The sequence below is a fragment of the Eschrichtius robustus genome, chromosome 6 (assembly GCF_028021215.1).
Source record: "Eschrichtius robustus isolate mEscRob2 chromosome 6, mEscRob2.pri, whole genome shotgun sequence".
Lineage (NCBI taxonomy): Eukaryota > Metazoa > Chordata > Mammalia > Artiodactyla > Eschrichtiidae > Eschrichtius > Eschrichtius robustus.
The window spans coordinates 134,889,260-134,914,547 of NC_090829.1; the positions used below are offsets into that span (position 1 = coordinate 134,889,260).

At 44.2% G+C, this 25,288-nt stretch overlaps 1 protein-coding gene and 1 pseudogene across 2 annotated transcripts in view; one reads left to right on the forward strand and one right to left on the reverse strand.

Moving 5' to 3' along the window:
• Positions 1 to 14,760, reverse strand: part of URB1 (URB1 ribosome biogenesis homolog) — a 64,937-nt gene extending 50,177 nt beyond the window's left edge. For both annotated transcript variants that reach the window (XM_068546970.1, XM_068546969.1), the window contains exons 1-7: positions 14,513 to 14,760; positions 12,056 to 12,195; positions 11,182 to 11,333; positions 10,133 to 10,265; positions 5,303 to 5,399; positions 3,189 to 3,274; positions 1,507 to 1,632 (exon numbers count right to left, since the gene is read on the reverse strand). In XM_068546970.1, coding sequence (XP_068403071.1) covers positions 1,507 to 1,632; positions 3,189 to 3,274; positions 5,303 to 5,399; positions 10,133 to 10,265; positions 11,182 to 11,333; positions 12,056 to 12,195; positions 14,513 to 14,654 — 876 coding nt within the window. In that variant the 5' untranslated portion in view covers positions 14,655 to 14,760. The remainder of the gene's footprint in view (positions 1 to 1,506; positions 1,633 to 3,188; positions 3,275 to 5,302; positions 5,400 to 10,132; positions 10,266 to 11,181; positions 11,334 to 12,055; positions 12,196 to 14,512) is intronic.
• On the forward strand, positions 14,653 to 23,870 carry LOC137765982 (elongation factor 1-alpha 1 pseudogene; annotated as a pseudogene).
• The last annotated feature ends 1,418 nt before the right edge of the window (positions 23,871 to 25,288 follow it).

Sequence of the window (25,288 nt, forward strand, 5' to 3'; positions counted from 1 at the left end):
GAGCTCCTAAATCCCTCAGAATGTCCTAGGTGATAGGGGCATCTTTCATTCTAATGAGGCAACTCTTAATGGGCCCCAGGAGAGCTTCAGGATGGGGTCTGGACGCCAGAGTGTAACCCGTAATGAGAGCATCACTTAATTCCCTGATTCTGAATGTCCTCACCTATAAAATAGAACCATTAAAAAAAAAAAAACAAACTCGGGACTTCCCTGGCGGTCCAGTGGTTAGGACTCGGCGCTTTCACTGCCTTGGGCCCGGCTTCCATCCCTGGTCAGGGAACTAAGATCCCACAAGCCATGCGGCATAGCCAAAAAAAAAAAAAAACACTCTTAAGAGGGGCAAGTTTAAACCTGTATTTTTAAACAAGCTTATGAATGACTTAATTTCTCTTGCTCTTTTGAATAAAATTCCACTTTGGGGAGTGTTTTTATTAAGCCCCTGAGGCTTCCTGGTTATAGAACATACAAAACGTATCCAAAACAAGAGGACATAGGCAAGTCGTGGAGATAAAAGGAAGTAAAATAGTGGGCTCTTGAGAGGTAAATTATCATAGAGTTAACAGGAAGTCTGAGCCTTCATGACTCTGGCCAAGTCCATGTTCAGAAACACCCTGAGAGGGGGCTTCCCTGGTGGCGCAGTGGTTGAGAATCTGCCTGCCAATGCAGGGGACACGGGTTCGAGCTCTGGTCTGGGAAGATCCCACATGCCGCGGAGCGACTAGGCCTGTGAGCCACAATTGCTGAGCCTGCACGTCTGGAGCCTGTGCTCCGCAAGAAGAGAGGCCACGACAGTGAGAGGCCCATGCACCGCGATGAAGAGTGGCCCCCGCTTGCCGCAACTAGAGAAAGCCCTCGCAGAGAAACGAAGACCCAACACAGCCATACATACATACATACATACATACATACATACATACATACATAAATAAGAAACACCTTGAGGAAAATCAAAATGAGGAGAATTAAAAAGTACACTGGCTTTGGGTCCATGTGAAAGCAACTGTTCTAATTTAGCACTTGTTGCAAAGTAAACTCTACATGTCAGGAGGTGAGGAAATTGACACTCCCTAGGTACTTAGGATCCTGAAGTAGAAGCAACAGGCTTTGAAACTCCAACTGCTGGAAAAGTGTGAAAAGAATGGATGGGAGAGGAGAGGTAAGTGAGGCGGGAGAGGTAGCAGGGATCAACCCTGTAAGTCTACTGTGCAAGCTGCAGGGAAAACTCAGATGCCACACAGCTAAAGGGAATGACGGTTTTCTCATTTAAAAAAAAAAGTTTAATATCATGATACCTCAGAGATTAGAAAAAAATCTTATTGTAAAAAAAAAAAAATTTTTTTTAATCATATTGCATCTAAGTTGGGAATTAACATAACCACAAGCCAAAAGAAACATCAAATGGGGGGACTTTTTTGAAGGCAGGCATATGTGTAGATTCTTCAGTCTCCCGGCTCTGGGTGTCACACACTAACAGTGAGGCCAAGAGAAAGCCAAAAACGACTGTACCTCGACATTCTCCAGGCTCACGTCGACAATCCCCTTCCAGCTGTACAGAGACGCTATGTGGTTCAGCACTTGCCCAGTAAAGAAACGCACCTTCTGGGTTTTTGTGATATTTTTATTGTGAACTACCTAAAAACAATAAAACAAATGAATTTCAAGGAAGTTGATTTTTTAAAATCGTGTTTATTGGCTTTCGTCATTATAAAAATAATGTAGGCCTGCGGCAAAATATTTAGCCAAAAAAAGAAAAAAAGTAAAGAGAAAAAATTCACCAATATTGCCACCACCCTAGGATACTCACAGCTCACATTTTGGTATGTTTCCTTTCAGCCTCCCTGCCCCCATCAACCACACAAAATATACATGTGTATGTATTAGGTTTTTGTTGGGGTTTCTTTTTTTTTGGCTTCTTTGAGAATATATTTAATTATTGTTTTGTGCCTGCTTTTACTTAATGCAGCATGAGCTGTCTCCACATCATTAAAAATTCCTTTAGAACATCATTTTGGAGGGCTGAACATCATTCTATCCTATGAGCGACTATAACTTATGTAACCATTTCCCAGGTGTGTGTAATTAGGTTGCTTCCAAACTCTGGCTATCATTAGCAGCATCCTTGTACAAAGCCTGCCCTGCATCCCTGACTCTGGACTTGGAATTGTGGCATTAGTTCTCAGCTCCACACAAACCTACCCCTCCCCAGCTCCTATCTCTGAGGGTTTATGTATTTCAAATACGTTCCCCGGGTGACTGTGTGGCGATCCCATCCCTCACTCCAGGTGTACAAACATTTTTAAAACCTCTGACACATACTGCTAGACTTGCTGTCTTCCAGAGGGGTTGCAACACTTCCTCCAGGAAAGTACCTGACTTAAAGCATCTTTGCTGGCACTGAATATCATTGTTTTGAAAAGTCAATGCCAACTTGGTAGGTGAAAAGACCTGTACCTCATCACTTGCACTGCTTTGAATCAGGGTTTCTCAACCTCGGCACTACTGACATTTTGGGCCGAATAACTGTTGTGAGGGGCTGTCCTGTGCACTGTAGGATGCTGAGCAGCATTCCTGGTCTGTACTCACCAGATGTCAGCTGCATTTCTCCAGTTATGGCAACCAAACACTGCCAAATGGCCCGTGGAGGGCAGAACTGCGCCGGTCGAGAAGCACTAAATACTACGCTAATCGGCCATTTTTACGTGGGCTGCCAGTTCACGGCCTTTTGACAACTATTTATGTTCGGAGGCTCATGGAGTTTTTCTAACTGATCATTTAAGGGGCTTCTATATCAAAGACAGTTATCCTTTCAGCGAGTTTTAAAATTTCTGTCAGATGCATGTAAAAGGCAGAACATGCAAGATGACACAAAATAACATTTTGCCAGGTGTGTAAATGAAAAAGAGTGGTATTTACAGCTCAGTTACCCCGGTGGCCTCCTGTGAAGTAGCGGGGAGCAGGGAGCAGCTTTTCTCCTGCTGTGACGAAACAGCAGCCTCACCTGAACTGAAGTGGTGGCTTCAGTGCCTGTCACCTTCAGGACTGGCTCAGCACCGCCAAGCTTCTGCTTAAGAAACAGTTTCCCATTCAACCTATACAACAACCCATATAACCTACGATGTTATAGCTCTAAAGTCCTGTAAAACACTGGAGCAAACAAATGACAGGAACATTGATCACCAAATACGTACCTTTGTTTTCAGTGTGGATAACAAAATATTGATGGTAGAGATCCTATCTTCCTTCATGCCTGAGCTAAAAATGCAAGGAATAAATTCTGAAAGTAAAAGTTTCAAAGCATTAGACTCAAAAATACTTTGAATGAGAACCGATGAGAGAACATTACTTCTTAAAATGTTCGTTTGCTGTACCATTCTTAAAATGGTACAGCAAACAATGCCATTTACTTGCCTTTTTTTGTTGTTTTTTAAGTCTTGTCTTTTTTAATTATACAAGTTCACAGTAGGAAAAACTATTTTTGTGACATAGGAAATAAATATCTAAAGGCAAAACAGTGACTGAACCAGTAAAGTTCAATAGTTCCTTTAGTTCTGTTTTACTTTGCTTTTCTCATTAACTTCGGTAAAGTTAATTTAATACTGACGGTTTGAAAGAGAATGTATGGTACGATTACAGTTTTCCAAAGTTTCTCTCTTCACTTAGACTTGCTCAGAGATGTATTTAAAGTGATGGTCGTCACTTTATGGATTGGTGGTAGAACTTGGACCGATTTATTTATTTGCTTTCTCTTCATACTTTTGGGATCACCAAGGACTCAGCCTCCACAGCTTGAAGTTGTATCATTACTAACATACTGGTGACACTGGTAAAAAGCAGCAAAGCAATTACAATTTCTCTTCCTCCATACATGCTTAATGGGCACACATAATTTCTACAAAAGCAAATTCATTATTCTTAAAAAAAAAAAAAATCAGAAAATACCAGACAGAAATTTAAAATCAACCACAACTCCACTACCCAAAAGTTAACACTGTTAATGTCTGGGTTACCAGTTAACTGTTAACCTTCTGATATATCCATATTCTGTTAAATTTAACTTTTAGTAAAATGGGATCATACTTTACCAGTTTTATAACTGAGTTTACACCCAATCCTATATACTTAAAAAATTTGACATCTATATACATATTTCTACATCATTGTTAATAGCTGCATTCCTCCTTACGACCAGCCCTCAATTTGCTCAATCCCATGCTGGTGGGTAGTTAGGAGGAGTCCAATTTTCAGCTAATATGAAAAAACGTCCCCTAACAAAACCTCTGCTCACATCCTTAATTATTCCCTTAGTATAAATGACGAGATGTGGAATGTCTGGACCAGCCCAACCGCCCTGCAGAAACTTTAACAGAAGTGCATCCCTGCCCCTTCAGCAGCATGGATGGATAACCCCAAATCAGTGTCCTTTATTTAATAAATGGCCAGACGCCGAGAAGACCCAGAAGGATTCTGAAGAAACGCCCAGCCCTGGTTGCAGAGGACATCCCACACGGGCCCGGCAACGAGCAGGACGTGTCCACTGCACCACGCGAAGGAAGCATCGCCTCCAAGGGGTTGCTACACAGACCAGGCTGACAACACACAGGGACAGTACCCGCACCTGCTCGTAAATGGTCTCTGCAGCTCGTTCTGGAGGGGGCTCTGGGCTCCCACGCTGGGGGAGGTGGGGGAAAGGCTGGCGGCCCCATGCTGTCCCTCCCCCGACAAGTCCCTGGGCCCCAGCTGGGACACCAGCTCCTCACCCCAGACGGGGCTTGATCCTGGGGGATCTTACTGGACAACTGCCCTCTCCGCACTGCCATTCACAGTCTTGATAAAACACAAGTAGCCCTAATAGATTAAACTATGCCAAGCCTTGCTCTAGAGACACTGGCACCCAAAGGTGGTACTGCTGGAATTCTCTGAAGCTCTACTACTAATACTCTGGTAACACTAGGCATTTTTTTAAAACACAATTACTAAGAAAAGCAGGGTAGCCACGGCTATGAATCCATGTACTTTCTGGAACCATAAAGCCTCCTTTGTCTGCATGAGTCTCTGAAGTTTGCACTTCTCCTTTGTTAGGCCCGCTCAGCATCCAGCTAGAGAAACAGGGATACCTCTGTCCGCACTGACCAGCGGCATCAAAACCGCACTGACCAAAGTCTCGCGCCACACACACCCTTTACCCTAGTGTACACGGCAGCCGCAAAGGCTGCAGACTTTTAGTAACCTGCAAAATGCTCTGTGTAAGTTTTTCAAAACAGTCACAAGCAGGCTTTGCCCCGAGACAAAGAGACACACCTACCTTTCAACTCCAGCACTTGAGCGACTGTGCTGTCATCGCCTGCGATCAAGAAGGAAAGAGCGAACTGAATGTAGGCCAGCCGGACGTCATGCACTCCCTGGGGGCAAAGGAGACCCGCATGTCACGTGCGTATCCACACACGCACCCCCGGGGAAGCAGGAACACGCAGCAGGCACGCCCCGCCCGTCCCAGGATCACAGAGGCCTCCCGGGCTTGTGCCATTAGCGGGTCTAAGTCTAAAAGCACTGGTCATCTCTTCATGTAAACAAAGGGTTTTTTTCTTTGCTCTTTCCCCTCAGTCTTCTACTCTATTTCTCCTTCTCTTTCAAACTCTCTCTAAACACAAAAGTATAGGTCTCCCCTTCTCCGACTGGAATATATACACATTTTTAGTTCATGGACCACTTTGGTTTAGAGCAGAAGACTCTCAGCCTGTCTAGATATGACCTACTCTTGTGTAATGAAATAATACATCTGTTTTTGAAAATCCAGAGATAATGGAAAGGCTCATGCTGATTCTGATGAGACATCAATGAGGTGACGTCTGGCTTTTATACTATAAATTTACATCAGACACCAAAGTACAGATGCTGTCTCATTACAAACCCACCATGGCCTTCCCAGGACTGCAATCTACACTGTCCCGCAGGCACCAGCCATTACCCAGGAGAGCATCCTCAGTGACAGCCCAAAGGCCATGACCAACAGCCAACACCTCAGGGGAAACCACTAGGGCCACCTGATCAGTTTTCCCTCCCAGTAACTTTAAGACAAACCCGTGTCTCACATTCCCTTTTTACATCCAAAGAACCGACGGCATATGATCACGCAGGTCTCTTGTCAGTTGGACCAGAACTAGCACATATGCTCAGATCCTCCACTGCTTACACCGAAAACTTTTCCCTATTTCAGTTATTCCAAAGGTACTTTAATTTGATGACAAGAAGTAAGTTAACATCACAGAGAATCATTGCCCTGAATGCCTGAAAAAATTAAGGAGTCTCCGCCTTCCAAGAGTCCCATTCCACTTAGTGGGGGCAGTAGTGATGATGATGATGATGGTGGTGATGATGATGATGATGATAAGGATGATGATGGTGATGATGGGGGTGACGGTGATGATGGTGGTGATGGTGATGATGGTGGTGATGGTGGTGATGATATCAATAACGTTCACTGAGCACTTACTATGTGCCAGACACTATGTCAGACGCTACACATCTGTTATCTCATTTACTCCTTATAACGATCAGAGGTACAGATGCCCACAATACCCATTTTACAGATGGGGAAACTGAGGTTTTAAAAACCTCACTTAAGGTGACATAACTACTAAGTGAGTAAGTACTGGAATTGGAATGATACAAAATCCCTGTACAAACACACTGCTTCATGCCCAACTTCACATCTGCCTACAGAGAAGTTCCTTCTTCTCCGGGGTACCATGGCATCTTCGTTCCACTTTTTCTGAAGGTGCAAGGACCGTAGTTGGCACCATTTAGGCCTCTATGTATTTAATTAATTCTGTCTTGTTTTATTGGATATGTTTCTTCTGGAGAAAAGAACAAGCACCCGACCCCTGGTCTGTAACATCTGGGTGGAGGCCTTGCTCGTTCCTCGTACTGATGGAGTTTATCCATCCACACCACACTCCATCCACACCACTCTATCCACACTCCATCCACACCACAGAACACACGTCAGCAAGACCTTACAAGATCAATGCTGCTTTACTCCAAATACACTAAGAGCCCCAAACTACCCTCTTGTTCTGGGGACCAACCTGTGGGCCTCTTCACAATATGGAGTTTGGGTACAATGATGGCTAGAGTCTTGAAAGTGAGCTGCACTCCTTAGACTGTCAGCAACGCTCCAGTGCTTCACTCACCAACTCGATGTTAATAAAACACCAATTACACTCAAGATGCCATAAACTCAGGCTGAGAGGGTGCAAAGGTGACTCAGATTCTGCCCCTGTCCTCAGGAAGCTTAAAGTAACAACTGCTCCCAAGCCATCCAGACGTCTCACCGTTCAAACAAACGTGTCACCTAATTCAAGCACAGTTAACTTGTTATCCTGGTCTACGTACACCTTACATTTCAAAAGAATTCTGGCAAAATGCTAAAACTTGCCTTATAAAATTAAATTAGGTTTTATCCTTTCCCAGAGAGTAGGAAATGTTCCACAAGTTTTAGGGTTTTTTCCTCCACTGAAGTATTGGGAGTCAGGACCCTGGAATGTTGGCCCCAACCTGTCCTTGCAGGTCTTTCTATCCTGCGCGAACACAGCAGAGTTGGACTAGATCCTCTCAGGGGTGCCAGCAATGGATTCTGAACTGAAACAGAGGTTAGCTCTCACCTGCTGGCATCCATCTTGTTTATCCCAGAGAACCCCAAATTTCAGATTCCTGACACTGTGGAGAACAAAACCCCCGAGACGTAGCCCCGGCCCCTCTCCAGCAGCCACCACCAGGCCTCTCCACCTGACCACAGCCCCTCGCTGCCCCGGCGCCTCCACCTTCCACCTCCAGCAAACGCCATCAAAGGCAAGAAGGCCACACGCCTACTCTTCGTTCCTACCCCGTGAATTCACAGGGTTATTATCCCAGGAAGAAAACATCCTGAACTCTATGGCTTGTTCTGCAAAACACTGTCTAAAATAGACCAAAACATATTTGGTAAAACTGTTCTTTGGCACAGGATTTTTAACAATGCTTTCTTTGGATGAAAAAATATTCATAATCCTCTTTCTTCATGAAGCTTTAATAAGTCCCTCCGAAATGTTAAAAAACATTTGTTAAAATGTCATAAAAACAATGTTAACATAAAAACATAAAATGTTAACATAAAAACAATGTTAAAATGTCAAAAAAATTTATCTCCCAGCTCCTTCAATAACTAAATGGCATTAAAAAAAAAAAAAAGTGGGGGAGAGGCAGAAAACTCAAAGAAATGAAGAGATTTAAGAAAGGCATCAACCAACACAATGTGCAGCTCTTCTTTGGACCCTGATTTGAACCACGAAGTGTACAGACGTTTTTGAGATAGTCGGGGAAAAGCTGAGGCCACCCTGGGCATTAGAGGATGTTGAGAAATTATTAATGGTGTTAGGTACAATGATGGCACCATGGTTTTGTTTTCTAAAATGTTCTTTCTGTTAGAGATACACACTGAAATATTGATGGTGAAATATATGTGGGATGTGCTGTAACAGACTGCCCCAAAACAACCCAAAAGGTGGGAGGGGTGACAGGGTCCGAGGCTGGATGACAGGTACGTGGGAATTCATTGTGCCGTTCTCTATCTTTGAATGTCCCTGATATTTCTCATACTAGAAAAATTTTTTACTGTCTAGAAACCATTTCCTACAATATACAGAGTATTTAAGATACTTGATATAGATGATTAAAGAAAGTAAAAATACTTTCATTTCAACAACAACTGCCGTTTTACAGATCAAGAGAGATGTAAAATAACTTGCGAGGCCCTGAGATGAAGCAGCACATGTGCCAGCCTGCAGCCGGATCCAGGCCAGGAAACCCAGCTTGGGTTTTCCCACACTGTGTCCTGGCGACTGGCCTGTCCACTGACGTGTACTTTACTTAGATGGCTGGGCTGGCTGAGGTCAAGACACGGGGTGGGAAAGGGAAGGGATTCTGACAGGTAATTACTGCCAGGCTGATTGCCAGGGAAGACCAAAGAGCCATGATATCTGCCCTAGTGTGCAAACAGCACACACATTCCTTTTATTAGATACGCACTTAGACGCCAGGAGCCATCACTCATTAAATGGAACTTCTGACACATTAATCATAGTATCCATGAAACATTAAGACCTGGAATTTTTTCCTCAGAGAAAACCTTATTCATAACCGAGGAAAACCCTCAACACTGTTGTTACCGTGATTAACCTTCAGTCTATTACCTGGCAACGCAGAAACTCTTAAGCCCCGGGAAGCGCTGGAGAACAAGGTGACGCCTGGCTGCAGAAGTCACTTATTCTAGCGTGGCTCCTCCACCTGGGCAGACAGGGCTGGGCCTCTGTGACCTGGTCCCGGCGCTCAGGCCGGGGGCGCGGAGCACGGAGCCCGGGCGGCTGTGGCACTGGCACCGGGGCACCGGCTGGGAGAGTGGGCACACGAACGGGAAGAGGCGTGTCGGCAGCTGCAGCTGGCACACGTGTCGGGAGGGTGCCCTTGCTCCAGCCTACAAGTCCTGAAACTCGTACTCTTTCCTCAAGAACCTTTCCAAACCCAAGTGAAACTTCTGGAGCCACCAGGAAACTTTTTTTTTAACAGCTCTCCTGAAAACCAAGCATTTACATGTCCATTCTCTTTGGCACAAGCCAGCCCCTACTCATTGTAAGCCTTATAATTGGGAGGCGCAAGAAGCATGGTAAAAAGCCATAAACGTCCTCTTTGAGGAGGTCACTGGCTTGGCCTCCCAAGGCTCTTCTACAAAGTGGACGGACCCCGCACGGGAGGACCGGGCCACCACCAGGGTCTCGCCACGAGGCACACGGAGACCGTTTCCAGTGCCCTGTGAAGACACTCGCAAGCTACATCACCCTCACAGGCCAGGAAGGCACTGCGATGCAGAGCCCCCAGGGAGGCTGGCCTCAGACGTCCCTGGCACTCGGGCCCCGCAGGCGACCGGACCTTCACCGCCAGCCGGGAGTGAGGCCTCCCTTTCTCACAGGCTCCAGCCAAGGCACACGTCTCTCCACACAGGGGCCTCCCGCCCCATCTACGCGAGGACCGAGACCAGACAGAGGAGGACACGTCAAACACTTTGGCCCCTCAAAGGGAAAGGACGCTCGGCGTGCCTCACCTTTGAATCCCTCTTGGTCACCAGCGTGTACAAGGTCTTTTTATTCAAATCGAAATGGCTGCAGACGTCCCTGGCAGCCTCGGGACCCTGGGTCACCATGGCGGCCATCAGGTTCAGGCAGGCTCGAGCCATCCTGTTCAGAGACAAGAAGGAAACCAGGTGTGTCAGGACAGCAGAAACACAAAGCCACCCCCCGAGAAGCAGCTGCACACTCGGCTGTGTGGTCTGCTACCCCCAAACCAGAAAACGGAAGGAAGGAGACATGCAGACACGCTCTTTCTTTAAAAAAAAACCCTCAGGAAATCTTCAAAGAAAGCTAAAAATCTGAGTTTGAGTAGGATCCAAGAACACAAAAGGCAAGGTCAGAAGAAGATGGCCGTGTCTGTGGCCAGTAAATGGTCATGTATCTGGACCCACACCACCCCTGCCTTTGCAGGGCACGAGGAACACTTCTGCACGGTGGGCGTCTCCAAATGCGAGCTCCTGGCTGCCTTCCCATCCTGCAGTTACCCAAAATTCACGGTTACTGAGCACCTACTACATACTAGGCACCGTTTAGGTGCTGGGAGGATGGCGTTTTACAGGACGGTCAAGGCCTCCACCTGCAGGTACCCTGAATTCTAGGGGAGGGAGACAGCGAGTCACGACGTCGATACGGATATTATGTCACACGTATAGCTATGGATGCGGCGGCCAGAGAGGGCCTCCCTGAGATGACACCTCTGCAAAGCCCTGAAGGTGGAGAGGGAGGGTGCCTGTGAGGACCTCGGGGAAGAGCTGTCGGGGCAAAAGGACAGGCAGCTTGAAGGAGGTCTGAAGTGTTCCCAAGACAGCAGGGAGAGCAGCAGGGCGGGAGGAGAGGGACACCTGGTGGCAGAGGATTCGGTGAGGGGCCGGTCAACAGAAGGAGGGGCAGAGCCACAGTCTTGACAGCCTCGGAAACTGCTCCGCTCTGTTTGTGAGTGGAGGAAAGGTCAAGTGCACTTGTGGAGCGCTGAAGGCAGACCAAGCCCAAGGCTAGTCCTGCCACGGAAAGGCGGGCAACTTACCTGTAACCCGAAGCATACAGGGACTCACAGATGAGCTTCATGTGGTTATTCATTAGCTTTTTCACGATGTTGGTTCCCACCACACGAAAATGGGAAAGGTCACTGGCTGTCCGCAATAATATGGCCTCGAAAACTTGAAATATTAAAAGCATCTGCAAAGACAGAACTGAAACGCTTACTAACCATCTCCTTTCTTTTCCTCTTCTACATGTTCTCCTCTAGTCTTAGCCACAGCCACCTGCAGGTTTAAAACCTTCAACCTGCAGGATGACGCCTACCCAGATCCCAAGCCAAACACAGGGATCTGCCAGGCCCCAGGCTCTGGAATTAGTCTTGTTCCAATAGTCTAGCTGAATAGAGATAAGCTTGCTTACAATTAAACCAAATGAAATTAAAAGAGAAATTTCTGCTATCGATTCAGCCTCACTGCTTTGGCGATATTCAGGTCTACAGCCTTACGGCAATAATCCTGAGATTTCAACAGGTTCATAAATATCCCAAATTCTGAACCTCTTAGGAACCAGAAAACAACAGTCAACTCAATATATGTCTGTACCTGTGACACACAGTCTTTACCTATCTCCCTTTTGTTAAAGCAAACCATGGTGAGACTAAGTGGATTTACATTAAGAATCTATGATCTTTCCTTCTGGTATTATTCACCAATAACAAGTTACTATTTTCCGCTAAAATGCTTTCAAAGGTTATAATGCAAAAATGAACGTATCCCTACAGCACAGGCACAGAGCATCATTTTCTGTAGAAAGCTGGTAATGTCTTGGAAATTTATATCACATTTCTCTTCATCAAGCTTAACACAACAGTAGCATTAACTTTTTCTTCTGTCCGTCAGGCCAGGTAAGAAATAGCATACTTCACTTTCAGGGTGCTTCTCCCCACTCAGGAGCTGGAAAATCTCTGCACACTCAACAGAAATCTTTATGTACCCCTCCACGACATCATACACATCTTCTCGTGGCAGCTTCTTGGCCGCAGAAACAAAGGCTTCCAAGGCTGAAATGAGAGTTACGATCAAATGTGAATGAGGACAGTCTAGAAACAATCTCAGCCGCTACTGCAACAGAGGGAGATTTCAGCAGGAACATCCAGGTGACTGGAAGTGCCACTTACTGAGATGGAGAACAGAGTAGCAGGGAGGAGATGGGGAGATCAAGAGTTAGGACACGGTCTTTCCTCCATCACCACTAAATGATAGGCAACATCTTTCAAGGGCACTGGTTTAGAGCAGAACGCTTCCTGATGCAGGTATCCTCCCCGATGTTGATACTCACCCACTCCTGAGCACCCTCTGGGTCTTTATCAATCTAACCCTGCTCTCCCCTCCTACCCACCCCTCCCCCACCACCATGAAGGGACTATAATGGATAAAGAAAATGTGGTCTATCTATACCTATATTCAGAAATGTATACAACGGAATATTATGCAGCCTCTAAAAAAGAAGGAAACTCTGCCTTTTGAGACAACATGTATGGACCTTGAGGGCATTAAGTGAAATAAGTCAGACAGGGAAAGACGAATACTGTATGTTCTCACTTATATGTGGAATCTAAAAAAGCCAAACTCATAGAAACAGAGAGTAGAATGGAGGTTGCCGGGGACTGGGGGATGGGTAAAATGAGGAGATGTTGGTCAAAGGGTATAAACTTATAGCTATAAGATGCATAAGTTCCAAGGAATCTAATGTACAGCATTGTGACTATAGTTAACAATACTGTATCATATACTTCGAAGTTATTAAGAGAGCAGATCTTAAATGCTGTCACCCCAAAAACGTGGTAATTATATGAGGGGATGGAAGAGTTGACTAACCTTATTTGGGTAATGATTTCACGCTATACATGTGTATCAAATCACCGCATTGTACACCTGAAACTTACACATGCTATATGTTAATAATATCTCAATAAAGCTGGAAAAACAAAACACAACAGAAAAAAAACCTTCCCTAACACCTGGATGAAAACAAAACCCCCTAACATTGATCAGATCCACCTCTCTGATGGTCCAGTGAGGTGATCCTACCACAGAAAGTTACAAGAACATATCAAAAGGGAGGGAGAATCCGAGACCAGATTCAAACACAAATCCAACAGAGCCTCACACAAGGGATTCACACTTTCACCCACTGCCTTCAGCCCTGCCACACCTCCCAACTCCTTCATCTGCACCCAGCACCTGTCAACCCTGGCTTCCTTCTGAAACCAGTTCAAATGCAGCGCCCAAAAGTACAGAGCTCTGGGCAAAACCACAAACGTGTCTAAGGTTACAATCCTTCAAATAATTAAACATGCTCTTTGTTCCACCAGAAAGTTTCCTATCCCTGTCCTTTAGAGGACTTGTGCTGGAACAGTCTGTACATGATTTTACAGATTGATATCTGCCTTCCCACTTGATTATTCATAAGCTTCACGATGGCAGGGCGCACGTGATTCTTACTCACCATTTTATCTCTACCCTAGCAAATAACAAGCCCTTGTAAATAATGAACAAATGAATGTATGAAATGTATAATTCTGAGCTACAGTAGGTATCATCTTCCTAGCACTGGCTAGCAGTTATAGGTATCAGACGTTTAAAAACAAAATCTGTGGACGACAAACTGGAAACTGAGGATATTCTGGCCATTAACTTAATAATTTTTCAGTTGACAGAAACACTGTCACTGTTTCATTTTGACACAGTGCCAGTGTTTCCACATACTAGCATATTCAATTGTGTTTTGTCCTTGTAACCTAAATACTTTCTAATGGATTACAAGGAGTTGTGACGGGTGGTCACACTTTTCAAAAAGTGAAATTATAGAATCTGCTTCATATCAGTCACTAGTCTAATCCGGGTCAACTGACAAGTCCTGTGGTGGCTTCATGTGATAGCTTATTACCTGTTATCGGGTCAGTGTGAGCGTTGGAGAATCAGAGCTACGGAAAACAGAGCTGACAGCCACGGTAGTAGCAAACCTGCTCACTGAACAGCCCCGAGCTGACTCACAGGCAGGACTCGACAAATAATTTGTGGCGTGAACGAGTAGTACAGTTATTCACTCTCCTAGCGGTTGCAGTAAAGAATTTTAGAGCTTGCTGAGGGATGCTGCCCAGGAGAGGGAAGCATACAGTCGCAGGGAACTGTCACAATCAAGCAAGTCGGGGCCCTGGACTCGAAAGCACCCGGGTCTCGGTTTCCCGACTGCAAATCGGGAGACCGGGCTCTGCAGAAAGGAGCGGCTGTGTCTGCACACGGAGGCCCCACCCAGACCGAAGCCGGGAGACAGCCTCGCACGCTCGCACTCTCTCCCCCGAGCCCCACACTCACCCGGCTCAGCGCCCTGCGGGTCCCTCAGCTGAGCCTTGAAGCGCACGCCCGTGAGCTCTTCGGTGCGGGCCCGCTTGGCTGCGCCCGCTGGGGGAGCAGCGCCGTCCGGGCCGACCGGGGCCTTCCTCTTGGGGCCCCCCATGGCCGAGAGGGCGGGGGCGCGCCGGGATCCACACAGCCGGGGGCCTGACAACAGGACACGCGCGGACAACCAACGCGTGTCTCGGGCCCACACGTGGGCTGAAAGGGGCGGGGCTGGCGGAAGAGGCAGGACCTCCGGAGGGAGGTCGGCGGAAGGGGCGGGACCTGTGAGAAGGGCGGTCCGACGGGAAGCAGGTAGTGAAGGTGCGGGAACCCGGAGCCCTGGGTTCCCCTTTGGTGCTAATGGTCCAGCTGGCTTGCTGGCGGCCCGGGGCAAGCCGACACTCCACGACAGCCCCGCTCGGCCGCGGCGGGGAGAGGCCCATCGGCGGCCTTCTCGAGCGTTCTTGGAAGGAAGAACCCCCAAGTCCTTCACTCCCGGAGGGCCCGAGCCCAGAGGCGTGGTAGCAGCACAGTCAGATCAGTTCTTGACCTGAGGGCGCTCTGATGAAGCCTCTTGAACTTGATTGACATGCAGCGGGATTCGATGCTTTGCCTATTCGAGGCCCTGCGGGTTGGCCGGGAGGGTGGATGCCCCTGGCTAAATGCCAGGCGGGCTTCTGCGGGGAGGTCCTTGGTCAGACACCCGGTCCGAAGTCGTGTGGATTCCCCTAACCCTGACCCCTAGCGTATCTCACATCTCGGACCAAGACCAGCTTGTTTGGTGGGATGTCGCCCCAGACTGACCTCCACTTCCCCCAAACTAACGGGAGGACGGGCAACCTTCCGGCCGTGCAGGGTGGGAGGAAAGGATCAAATGAAGTAACGTCTGTGAAAACCCTTCGTGGACAGCACATCGGCCTCCACATCTAAGCCACCGTCATTAAAATGGAGACAGCAAAGCCAGCTGTCCTGAGCGGAGGAAATGATGCAATGCATGAAAAACTGCTCTGACGGGAAAAAAAGTACTGTGTGTTTTTGTAAGATGTTATTAATTGACTTGAGAGTCACATTAAATGTTCTGAAATAAAATGGAGGCATAAATAAATAAGTAAAAACAGGCTGGTGCATTTTTTAATACAACTTCATCAATACTTGGTTATGTGTTCAAATAAATCATGAACCATTAGATGAGTAATTTGGTGATTGCAGGAATTGTCTGTCAGCTTGTCCTTTAGTTTCAGGAAGTACCCTCCTGTGTTCTGTAAGCAGATCTGTAGTGAGCATCTGAGACCATGGATTTTTTGTGGCCTGTTGGAGTTTCAGAGTCTCTTATAGAAAAAGTCTATGGGGTTGACCCTGAGTCCCTCACCTGACAGGACTGCTGTGCCTGTGGAAATGTCTACCTTGTAGGCAGGTCAGAGGGAGTGGCCTGAAAAGATCTGAGCTCTTGGAGCGGTACTAAGAGAAAGGGATATGCCCAAAATGGCTGTAAAGGGCAATACTCTTGTTAGCAAAGACATACTTAATTCTGACTAATTGTCCACACGGGTTCTCTTCTGTGGTTAATTGCCAACCACCAGGTTTGTTTTCAACCAGGGTGGACCTGACCAAAGAGACAGCAGGGAGAGGTAGGAAACAGTCAAAAACTATTCAGTTTCTGCCTGTGTGGCCTTGGGCAAACAAAGACAGAGAGAGTGGGAGAACTTGGCAGTACTACCCAGCTGATAAGTGGTGGACCACTCACCCCGTGTGTCCTAACCCCAATTTAAAAACAAAGAAACGGGACTTCCACGGTGGCGAAGTGGTTAAGAATCCGCCTGCCAATGCAGGGTACACGGGTTTGAGCCCGGGAAGATCCCACATGCCGTGGAGCAACTAAGCCTGTGCACTGCAACTACTGAACCCGTGCACCTAGAGCCCGTGCTCTGCAACAAGAGAAGCCACCACGATGAGAAGCCTGTGCACCACAATGAAGAGTAGCCCCGGCTCCCGCTCGCCGCAACTAGAGAAAGCCCACGTGCAGCAACGAAGACCCAACGCAGTCAAAAAAATAAAATAAGTGTCTATATAAATGAATACAGAGACCTGGGTCTTGAGCTTGGTTAATGTCAATCTATCCTAAAAGGCAAGTTGACTAAGTATGCTGTCAAAAAGCCTCAGGATGCAGGTTTTCAAATCTACAAGCTTATGAACTGGCCCCTGGACTGTGGTGAATTAGCCAAGGGAAGAGTCCAGCCTCTAATAGCCAACCAGTTCATCTCCACTGGCCATATTTCTCATTCACATCTCGCACATGTTAAGTGAGTGTGTTTATTTATTCCCATTTCAATCTTACAAGGTTAAGTTCAAGTTCTGGAAATGGATAAAAGGAGAAGCTCAATCAAAGACCATACCAAGTTCATATTAAAGCATGTTTATCATGGACTCTCAGGATGTGAGAATGATATATTGCTGTACACAAGCTGGCAGTTTACCCTGCATTATTTCATCTGGTTAAATGCTTGTTAATGCAATCACATTATAGAGAGGAGAGGTATGGAATTCCTTTCTCTATTCTGATACAAGTTTTAGTCTCTTTAGTGATGAATGTTTTAGTATGACACTTACCCGAGTTCAAAACTGTTCCATTATCTGCTTATTTAGCAGCGGGAAGAATGAAACATTCTTTCAAAAACAGTCACTATGAACTCCAGTGAAAGACAGTGTCCATAGGCTAGAAGAGATAAGTAAACCTACAGCAATATTTACTGTGTGCATTGCATTATACAACCAGCCATAATAGATTCCAAAAAGTATTACATGGTAGACTTACCCTCAAGAGATTTACAGTATCACTGGGATGATAAGTATCATTGTGATAACCTGATAAGTTCAATCACAATAAAGAATTTAACCAAGAACCCAAGATGATATGAGATGCTACAAGGCCATGTAATAATTATCAAATGAATTATTTGAGCAATAAATACATCACATTAGTATGATCCAGGCTAGGTTGTTGTGAGTTTCTTACCGAAATGATAGTAAATCAAAGAAAACGGAAGCATCATATTTGTCTTTTTTTTCTCCTCTGAGACAAAATTGAAGAAGGGCAGAAAATGTTCCCCTCTTGTCCAATATGGAACTAGCCAAAGTGTGAGGCCAGTCGATAAAAATCATAACATAGATGATGCTTGTCTTCTTAAATTTCCCCAAGTCCACTCTCTGCTCACCTCCCCACACATCCACACACAGCACCTTCTCGCTGCCCCCATCTTCCCAAAGCCCCAGTTGTTGCAGCTTTCCCAGAACTTATATCCCGGGACAATGCTTCCTCCAGAATTATTCATTTTTCTGCCTCCCTCCCTATGCTAAGTCCCCCTTCTTCCCCACACTTTCTCCTTAACCTGTTTCCTTACGAAAGCTGTTTTAAGCTAGCTATCAGAAAATAGAGAAATTTGGTGAATTTACCATAAGGTGTTGGAGAATAATATCAACCTGCAGCCAACCCATGAATATTTTTACACTTTAAAAGAGGGCATTTGGAGATCACAACTCCCCCAATGAATTTCTAGTAGTTGCATTTTAGTCACTGTGACATTGAATGGGGGCTGGAGCGGGGGTACGAACAGGCAGGTCATGGGCCAGGAGGCAAAGAGCTTCTGAACATTCTGCGTGAATCTGCCTGTGAATTCCAGCCATTATCCCATATTTTATAGTTGGGGGGGGTATGCCCCTGTGTTTAAAAATATACTTTCAAATCCATTCGGGAAGTATGCACTCATCCTACTAGGACAATTCCCATAAGAGTCATATCCACAAAAAATATGTATTGTGTTGATGACCAGGGTCTCAGATCAGACTGCTCAAAAATACTAGGTTATTGAGTTGACGGCCCTAATCTTTGAACAGTGAAATGTAGCAAAATCCATACCCAATTAAGAGATTAAAATATCAATGATAAATTTCAAAGCTATTGTGAAAACTAGTCTAACATCTTAGTCATTGGACAGAAATATGAGAAACTATAGAAAATTTGAATAACAATGTATTCAAATTAATAGCTGGTATGAGAACTTTATGCACACAAACAGAATACATGTTCTTCTTAAATAACAGGGAACAGTCATAAAGATTGACTACCTCCTAGGCCACAAAGGAGGCCCTAATAAATTCCAAAAAAAAAAAATCAACATCATACAGACCATGTTCTCTGACCATCAGGCAATAAAATTTGACCTGATAATAAGAGGATAGGTTTTTAAAAATCCCTTAAAGGGCTTCCCTGGTGGCGCAGTGGTTAAGAATCCGCCTGCCAACGCAGGGGACACAGGTTCAAGCCCTGGTCTGAGAAGATCCCACATGCCGCGGAGCGACTAGGCCCATGAGCCACAACTACTGAGCCTGCGCTCTAGAGCCCGAGAGCCACAACTACTGAAGCCACGTGCCACAACTACTGAAGCCCTTGCACCTAGAGCCCGTGCTCCACATCAAGAGAAGCCACCGCAATGAGACGCTCGCGCACCGCAACGAAGAGTAGCCCCCGGACTCGCCACAACTAGAGAAAGCCCGTGTGCAGCAGCGAAGACCCAACACAGTCAAAAAAAGTAATGTAATAAAAAAGCCTGGGAGAGGGAAAACAAAAACAAAAACAAAACTTCTAAGTAATCCTTGGGAAGCATTAGGGAAATTATGAAAGACTTGGAATGTAATAAAACAAACACTTTACATTGCTTAGTCTGTGGGACACAGGTCTTAGAGGAAAATTTGTAGCTTTAAGTACATTTATCAGAAAGCAAGAAAGGTTGAAAACAAATGAACTGATAATACATATTCAAATCAAGAAATTGGAAAAAGTACAATAGAATCAACCCAAAGAAGTAAGAAGAAAAAAGTAGCAAAGATAAGGAGAGAACCCAGTTATAAAGAAAATGAGAAAAACAATAAAGAATATTCACAAACCAAAAGCTGATTGTTTTTGTTTTTTAGATTAAGTAAACAAACCTGTGGCAAGATAAATGAGGACGGAAAAAGAAAAACTGCAAAACAACAAGACACAGGAGTAAAGGGGGAAAACAGTATACAAACATAGATTTTAAATAGTAAATATTTAAATATATTTATAAATGTATTTAGAAACAACTATTCACAAAAACTTTCAAAACAAAAAGAAGTTAACAAATTACCCTTCTGGAAAAGGGTGAAAATCCCAAAATTGACACAAAAAACACTAGAAAATTTGGATAGACCAATAATTGTTAAATAAAATGATATGATAACCAAACCTTTCCCAAGGTACAGGTGATTTTCAGGTAAGTTCTTGCAATCTTTTAAGAAACAGATAATCCCTACCTTATTCAGTTTGCTTCATAAAACAAAAAAGAAGGAAAGATTCCCAACATCTTTTATGAGGTTAATATAACCTTAAATACAAAACTAACTATAGATAATACAAAGTAAGAAAATGATGGGCTTATTTCACTTATGGACATAGATGTGTGTAAATAAAATATTAACTAACCTAATCCAACACTGCACTTGAAAAAAAGACATGAAATACAAGGATGGTTTGATGTCATGTCTATGTAATTCACCACATTAATAGATTAAAGGAGAAAAATAAATTATCTCAATAGATGGAAAAATGCATTTGAAAAAATACCTAGTCATGATTTTTTAAATTCTCATAAAACTGGGAATAGAAGGAGCTTCTTTAACTTAATAAAGATTATATGTACCTAAAACCTACAGTAACCATTTTACATAATGGAAAGATTGTAGATGCATTTGAATTATGCCTGGGAACAATAGGAAAGACACAGATGAATTCACACTATGCTGCTGTCTGTTACTAGAGGTCCTGGTTAATGAGATAAGGTAAGACAAAGAAACAAGATATGGAAGAATTAGAAGAGACAAAACTGTCATCTACTTATAAAATTCAACAGAAATACAAACTAAATAAAAGTTTAGCCAGGTTGTCAGATATAGGCTCAAGTCACCAAAATTGGTATCATTACCTCTGCACTAGCAATAACTAATTTAAAAATGTAGCAGAAAACAAGACACCATCACAAAGGAAAAAAACCCTGTAAATTATTTCAGAATTAAACTAAAATGACTGCACAACATCTTTAAGGAGAAAATTGTAAAAGAAGATCTGACTAAATAGACAATAAAATGTTTCAAGGAAGAATGTCTTCACAGTGTATATTTGTTAGTTAATTCTTCCTAAATTAAGCTATAAAACAAATTATTGCCATTCCAGTCAAAATTAAGAAACTCAAAAAAAAATCATGATAAATTTGTGTGGAAAAATAAAGGTCTATGAGTAGCTGAGTCAAAAATACTTCCTTATCATGCATGAAGACATATCTTAAAATTATAATAGTCAAATTAGAATGGTAGTGGTAAAAAAAAAAAAAAAAGACAAATAGAGCGGTGTAACAGAATACAGACTCAAAAACAGACCTGTATCGTGGAGGTATAGGTTAACAACTCTGAAACTGCTTTTATGCATCCTGGAATTAAACAAATAAGCAAATGGATGGAAAATGGTGGGGGTCAGGTTTCTCACTGTTGAAGAGGGCAGTTACTTATAAACAAGAAGGTAAGGCTAGAATGAACCCTGTGAGGCTGATAAGAGTTGGAGATATCACTGTGATCGCATATTTAACTTAATATAAACAGAGATAGATTGATACAGAAATAAGTATAGATATGTATTATACCTGGGTTTGTACACGCGTATATATTTCCTAGCTCTTTTCACTGACAGAACCTAGAAGCAGTGACACCCCAGTGGCAATGAGCACACCCAGTGCCCACATCTTGATTTCTAATACCATTACCAAATAAAAGGAGCCAGGACTCTTTGGAGAAATGGCAAATTCTAAGGCTGGGACAGAGCACATATTAAACAAGCCCTGAGCATCTTGTAGTACCAGAAAGTAAGAAATGTTTCCCGAAAAATGGAGGATATGTCAAAGGGACACAGGAACCAACTTGAAATAATTCCCAATGGAACAATTTGAGTGACAAAATAATTAACATAGTATTGGATTATAATCCCAGGTATAAAATAAATGTACATGTCTATACAGATATTAAATGATTGTATAAATAAATAAATGGGGAGAAGATCTTCCTTACAAAGTAAGATTCCTTACAAATCTTCTTACAAAAGTAATCCAAGTAATATATGTAGTTACTTCCTGCTCCAAGAGGTGGAGCTTAGATCAAACACTCCCTCCCCACCTCCTCCAGTGTAGGCTTAGTGACCAACTTCCAAAGATTAGAGTATGGAAAAGGAAAAATTATAACCTCAGAGTGGAGAAACATGACAAACACTACCTTAACCAAGTGATCAAGGTTAACATCACCAGTGATAAGTGCTGTTGCTATCAGTTACCCTTGACGTGATGTGATGAGAAGGGCATTTCACGTCTATAGCATCCTTCCCCAAACCCATAACCCCAGCCCAATCATGTGAAAGACGTCAGACAAATCTAAATTGAGGGAGTCTAAAAAATACATCACCTGTACTCTTTAAAACTGTCAAGATCATGAAAAACAAGGAAAAACTGGGAAACTGTCAAAGATCAGATGAGAGTGGGGAGACATAACAACTAAATGCTCTGTGATGCCCTGGACTCGATCCTGGGACAGGAGAAGGACACTAGGGGAAAAGTTGGTAAAATACGAATAAAGTCTGGAGTTTAGTTAATAGCAATGTACCAAAGTTGGTTTCTTAGTTTTAACAAAAGTCCCAAATAAGCATGAAAAATATGGATATTAGATGAAACTGGATGAGGGTGTATGGAATTCCTCTTTTCAACTTTTCTGCAAATCTAGAATTATTCCAAAATTAAAACTTGATTCAAAAGAAAACAAAGACCTTTGCATATACAGGAACTTGACATATGATAAAGATAGCACTACTTTTTTCACAACGGGTTTTCCACCAGAACACAGCTGTCATGAAACCCACGGCTGAATCTAAGCCAAAATGGGAAGGAAAAGACTCATATCAACATTGTCATCACTGGACACTTAGATTCAGGCAAGTCTACCATTAATGGCCATCTGATCTACAAATATGGTGGGACTGACCAAAAAACCACCGAAAAATTTGAGAAGGAGGCTGCTGAGATGGGAAAGAGCTCATTCAAGGATACCTGGGTCTTGGACAAAGTGAAAGATGAATGTAAGTGTGGCATCACCATTGATATGTTGTATCACCGTCAATATCTCCCTGTGGAAATTCAAGACCACCAAGTATTATGTGACCATCATTGATGCCACAGGACACAGAGACTTTATCAAAAACATGATCACAGGCACTTCTCAGCCAGACTGTGCTGTCTTCATTGTTGCTGATGGTGTTGGTGAATTTGCAGCAAGTGTTCCAAGAACAAGCAGACCCATGAGTGTGCCCTTCTGGCTTACACACTGGGTGTGAAGCAATTCATTGTTGGTGTTAACAAAAGGGATTCCTACAGCCAGAAAGAGATACAAGGAAATCATTAAGGAAGTCAGCACCTACATTAAGAAAATTGGCTATAACCCTGACACAGTAGCATCTGTGCCAATTCTGGTTGGAATGGTGACAACATGCTGGAGCCATGGAAAGTCATCCATAAAGATGGCAATGCCAGTGCAACCACACCGCCTGAAGCTCTGGATTGCATTCTGCCACCAACTCATCCAACTGACAAACTCATTTGTCTGCCCCTCCAGAACATTTACAAAATTGACGGAATTGATACTGTCCCTGTGGAGCCGGGTGTTCTCAAACCCAGCATGGTGGTCACCTTGGCTCCAGTCAACGTTATAATTGAAGCCAAGTCTGATGAAATGCACCATGAAGCTCTGAGTGAAGCTCTTCCGGGGGATTATGTGGGCTTCAACATCGAAAAGGTGTCTGTCAAAGATATTCACCATGGCAATGTGGGTGGTGTCAGCAAAAATGACCCACCAATGGAAGCAGCTGACTTCCGGACTATCCTAAACCATCCAGACCAAATCAGTGCTGGCTATGCACCTGTGTGGGATTGTCACCCAGCTCACATTGCTTGCAAATTTGCTGAGCTGAAGGAGGTTGATTGCCGTTCTGAGAAGAAGCCAGAAGATGGCCCCAGATTCTTGAAATCTTGTGAGTCTGCCATGGTTGATACGGTTCCTATAAGCCCATGTGTGTTGAGAGCTTCTCTGATCCCTCTTTGGGTCGTTTACTGTTCGTGACATGAGACACGCAGTTGCTATGGATGTCATCAAAACAGTGGCCAAGAAGGCTGCTGGAGCTAGCAAGGTCACCAAGTCTGCCCAGAAAGCTCAGAAGGCTAAATTAATATGATCCCCAATACCTGCCACCCACATCTTAACCAGTGGTGAAAGAATGATCTCAGCACTGTTTGTCTCAATTGGCCATTTAAACTGGTTAATAATATCAGTGTATCATAAAAGCCTTCAGAAGGAAAGAGAATGTTTGGCTTGTGTGCGTGTGTGTGTGTGTCAGTTTTAAGTTATTAGTTTTTAAAATCAGAACTTTTTAATGGAAACAACTTGACCAAACATCTGGCACAGAATTTTGAGACCCCTTAAAACAAAGTTTAATGAGAAAAAAGAAAAAAAAACCAACAATGGCACCAAAGATCAATGGGAAAAAGATGGTGTGGTGCATTGCAAAGCTCATCCACAAATCCCTCCCAGCCTAGAATGCAAGCCTCTTGGCAATGAGACTTTGCAGTTCCTTCCTCCGGAGGGGGAGATGTTTCTTCACCCATCCAGGAACAGTTTGGATTTAGAGGTCTCAGCAGCCAAGTACCACTGCCACCACAGAGTATTCCTGGCTTGCTAGTTCAAATTATGACAGTTCTGTGCATTTTCATTATTTCCTTTACTTTCTTTGGTCTTTATTATTCAGTTTACTTTTTTTGGTGTTTGTTAAAATTTTAACTACATCAACACTGCAATTTTACTTTGCTGCTATTGAAGTAATCCTGGACCAGTAATTCCAAATGTAATTATATTTTCAAAGAGGTTTTGTGTGGGGCAAATCACCCCTGAAAGTGCAGAATGGTAGGCAGGTCAACTTGAGCGCTCTGGAGATGAGTAAAGGCTTGGGGCGGGGGTGGGGGGGGGGCGGGTTGTGACTGGTGTACACAGGGACCAGCGGACAGCCCTGAGTGAGTTAGGGCAGCAACCCATGGGGGAAGAGCATTCCAAGTAGGAGCTACAGCAAATGCAAAGGCACTGAGGGGACTTCCCTGGTGGTCCAGTGGTTAAGAATCCCCCTTCCATTGCAGAGGACAAGGGTTCGATCCCTGGTCGGGTAACTAAGATCCCAAAGATCCTAAGATCCCAAAGATCCCACACGCCACAGGGCAACTAAACCCGAGCCGCAACTACTGAGCCCCGGCTCTCTGGAGCCTGTGCACCACAACTAGAGAGACGCCCACGTGCTGCAACGAAAAGATCCGCATGCTACAGCTAAGACCCAACGCAACAAAATAAACAAATAAATATATATGTATATATATATTTAATGCAAAGGCACTGAGGTAGCAAGGTAATCAGAGAGGTCAGGAAACAGCAAAAGGGCCATTTTGTCTGCAAGGGAGGGAGGGCCAGAGTGGTAAAAATGAGGTCAGTTGGAGAGTCAGCCAGACACAGTTTATGCAGTTCTTGTTGACAAAGTAAGGTCTTCATAATATTTGGATTGTCTAGATTTTCAGTTCCCAAACTGGGCACCAAACTGCCCAGAGTACCGCA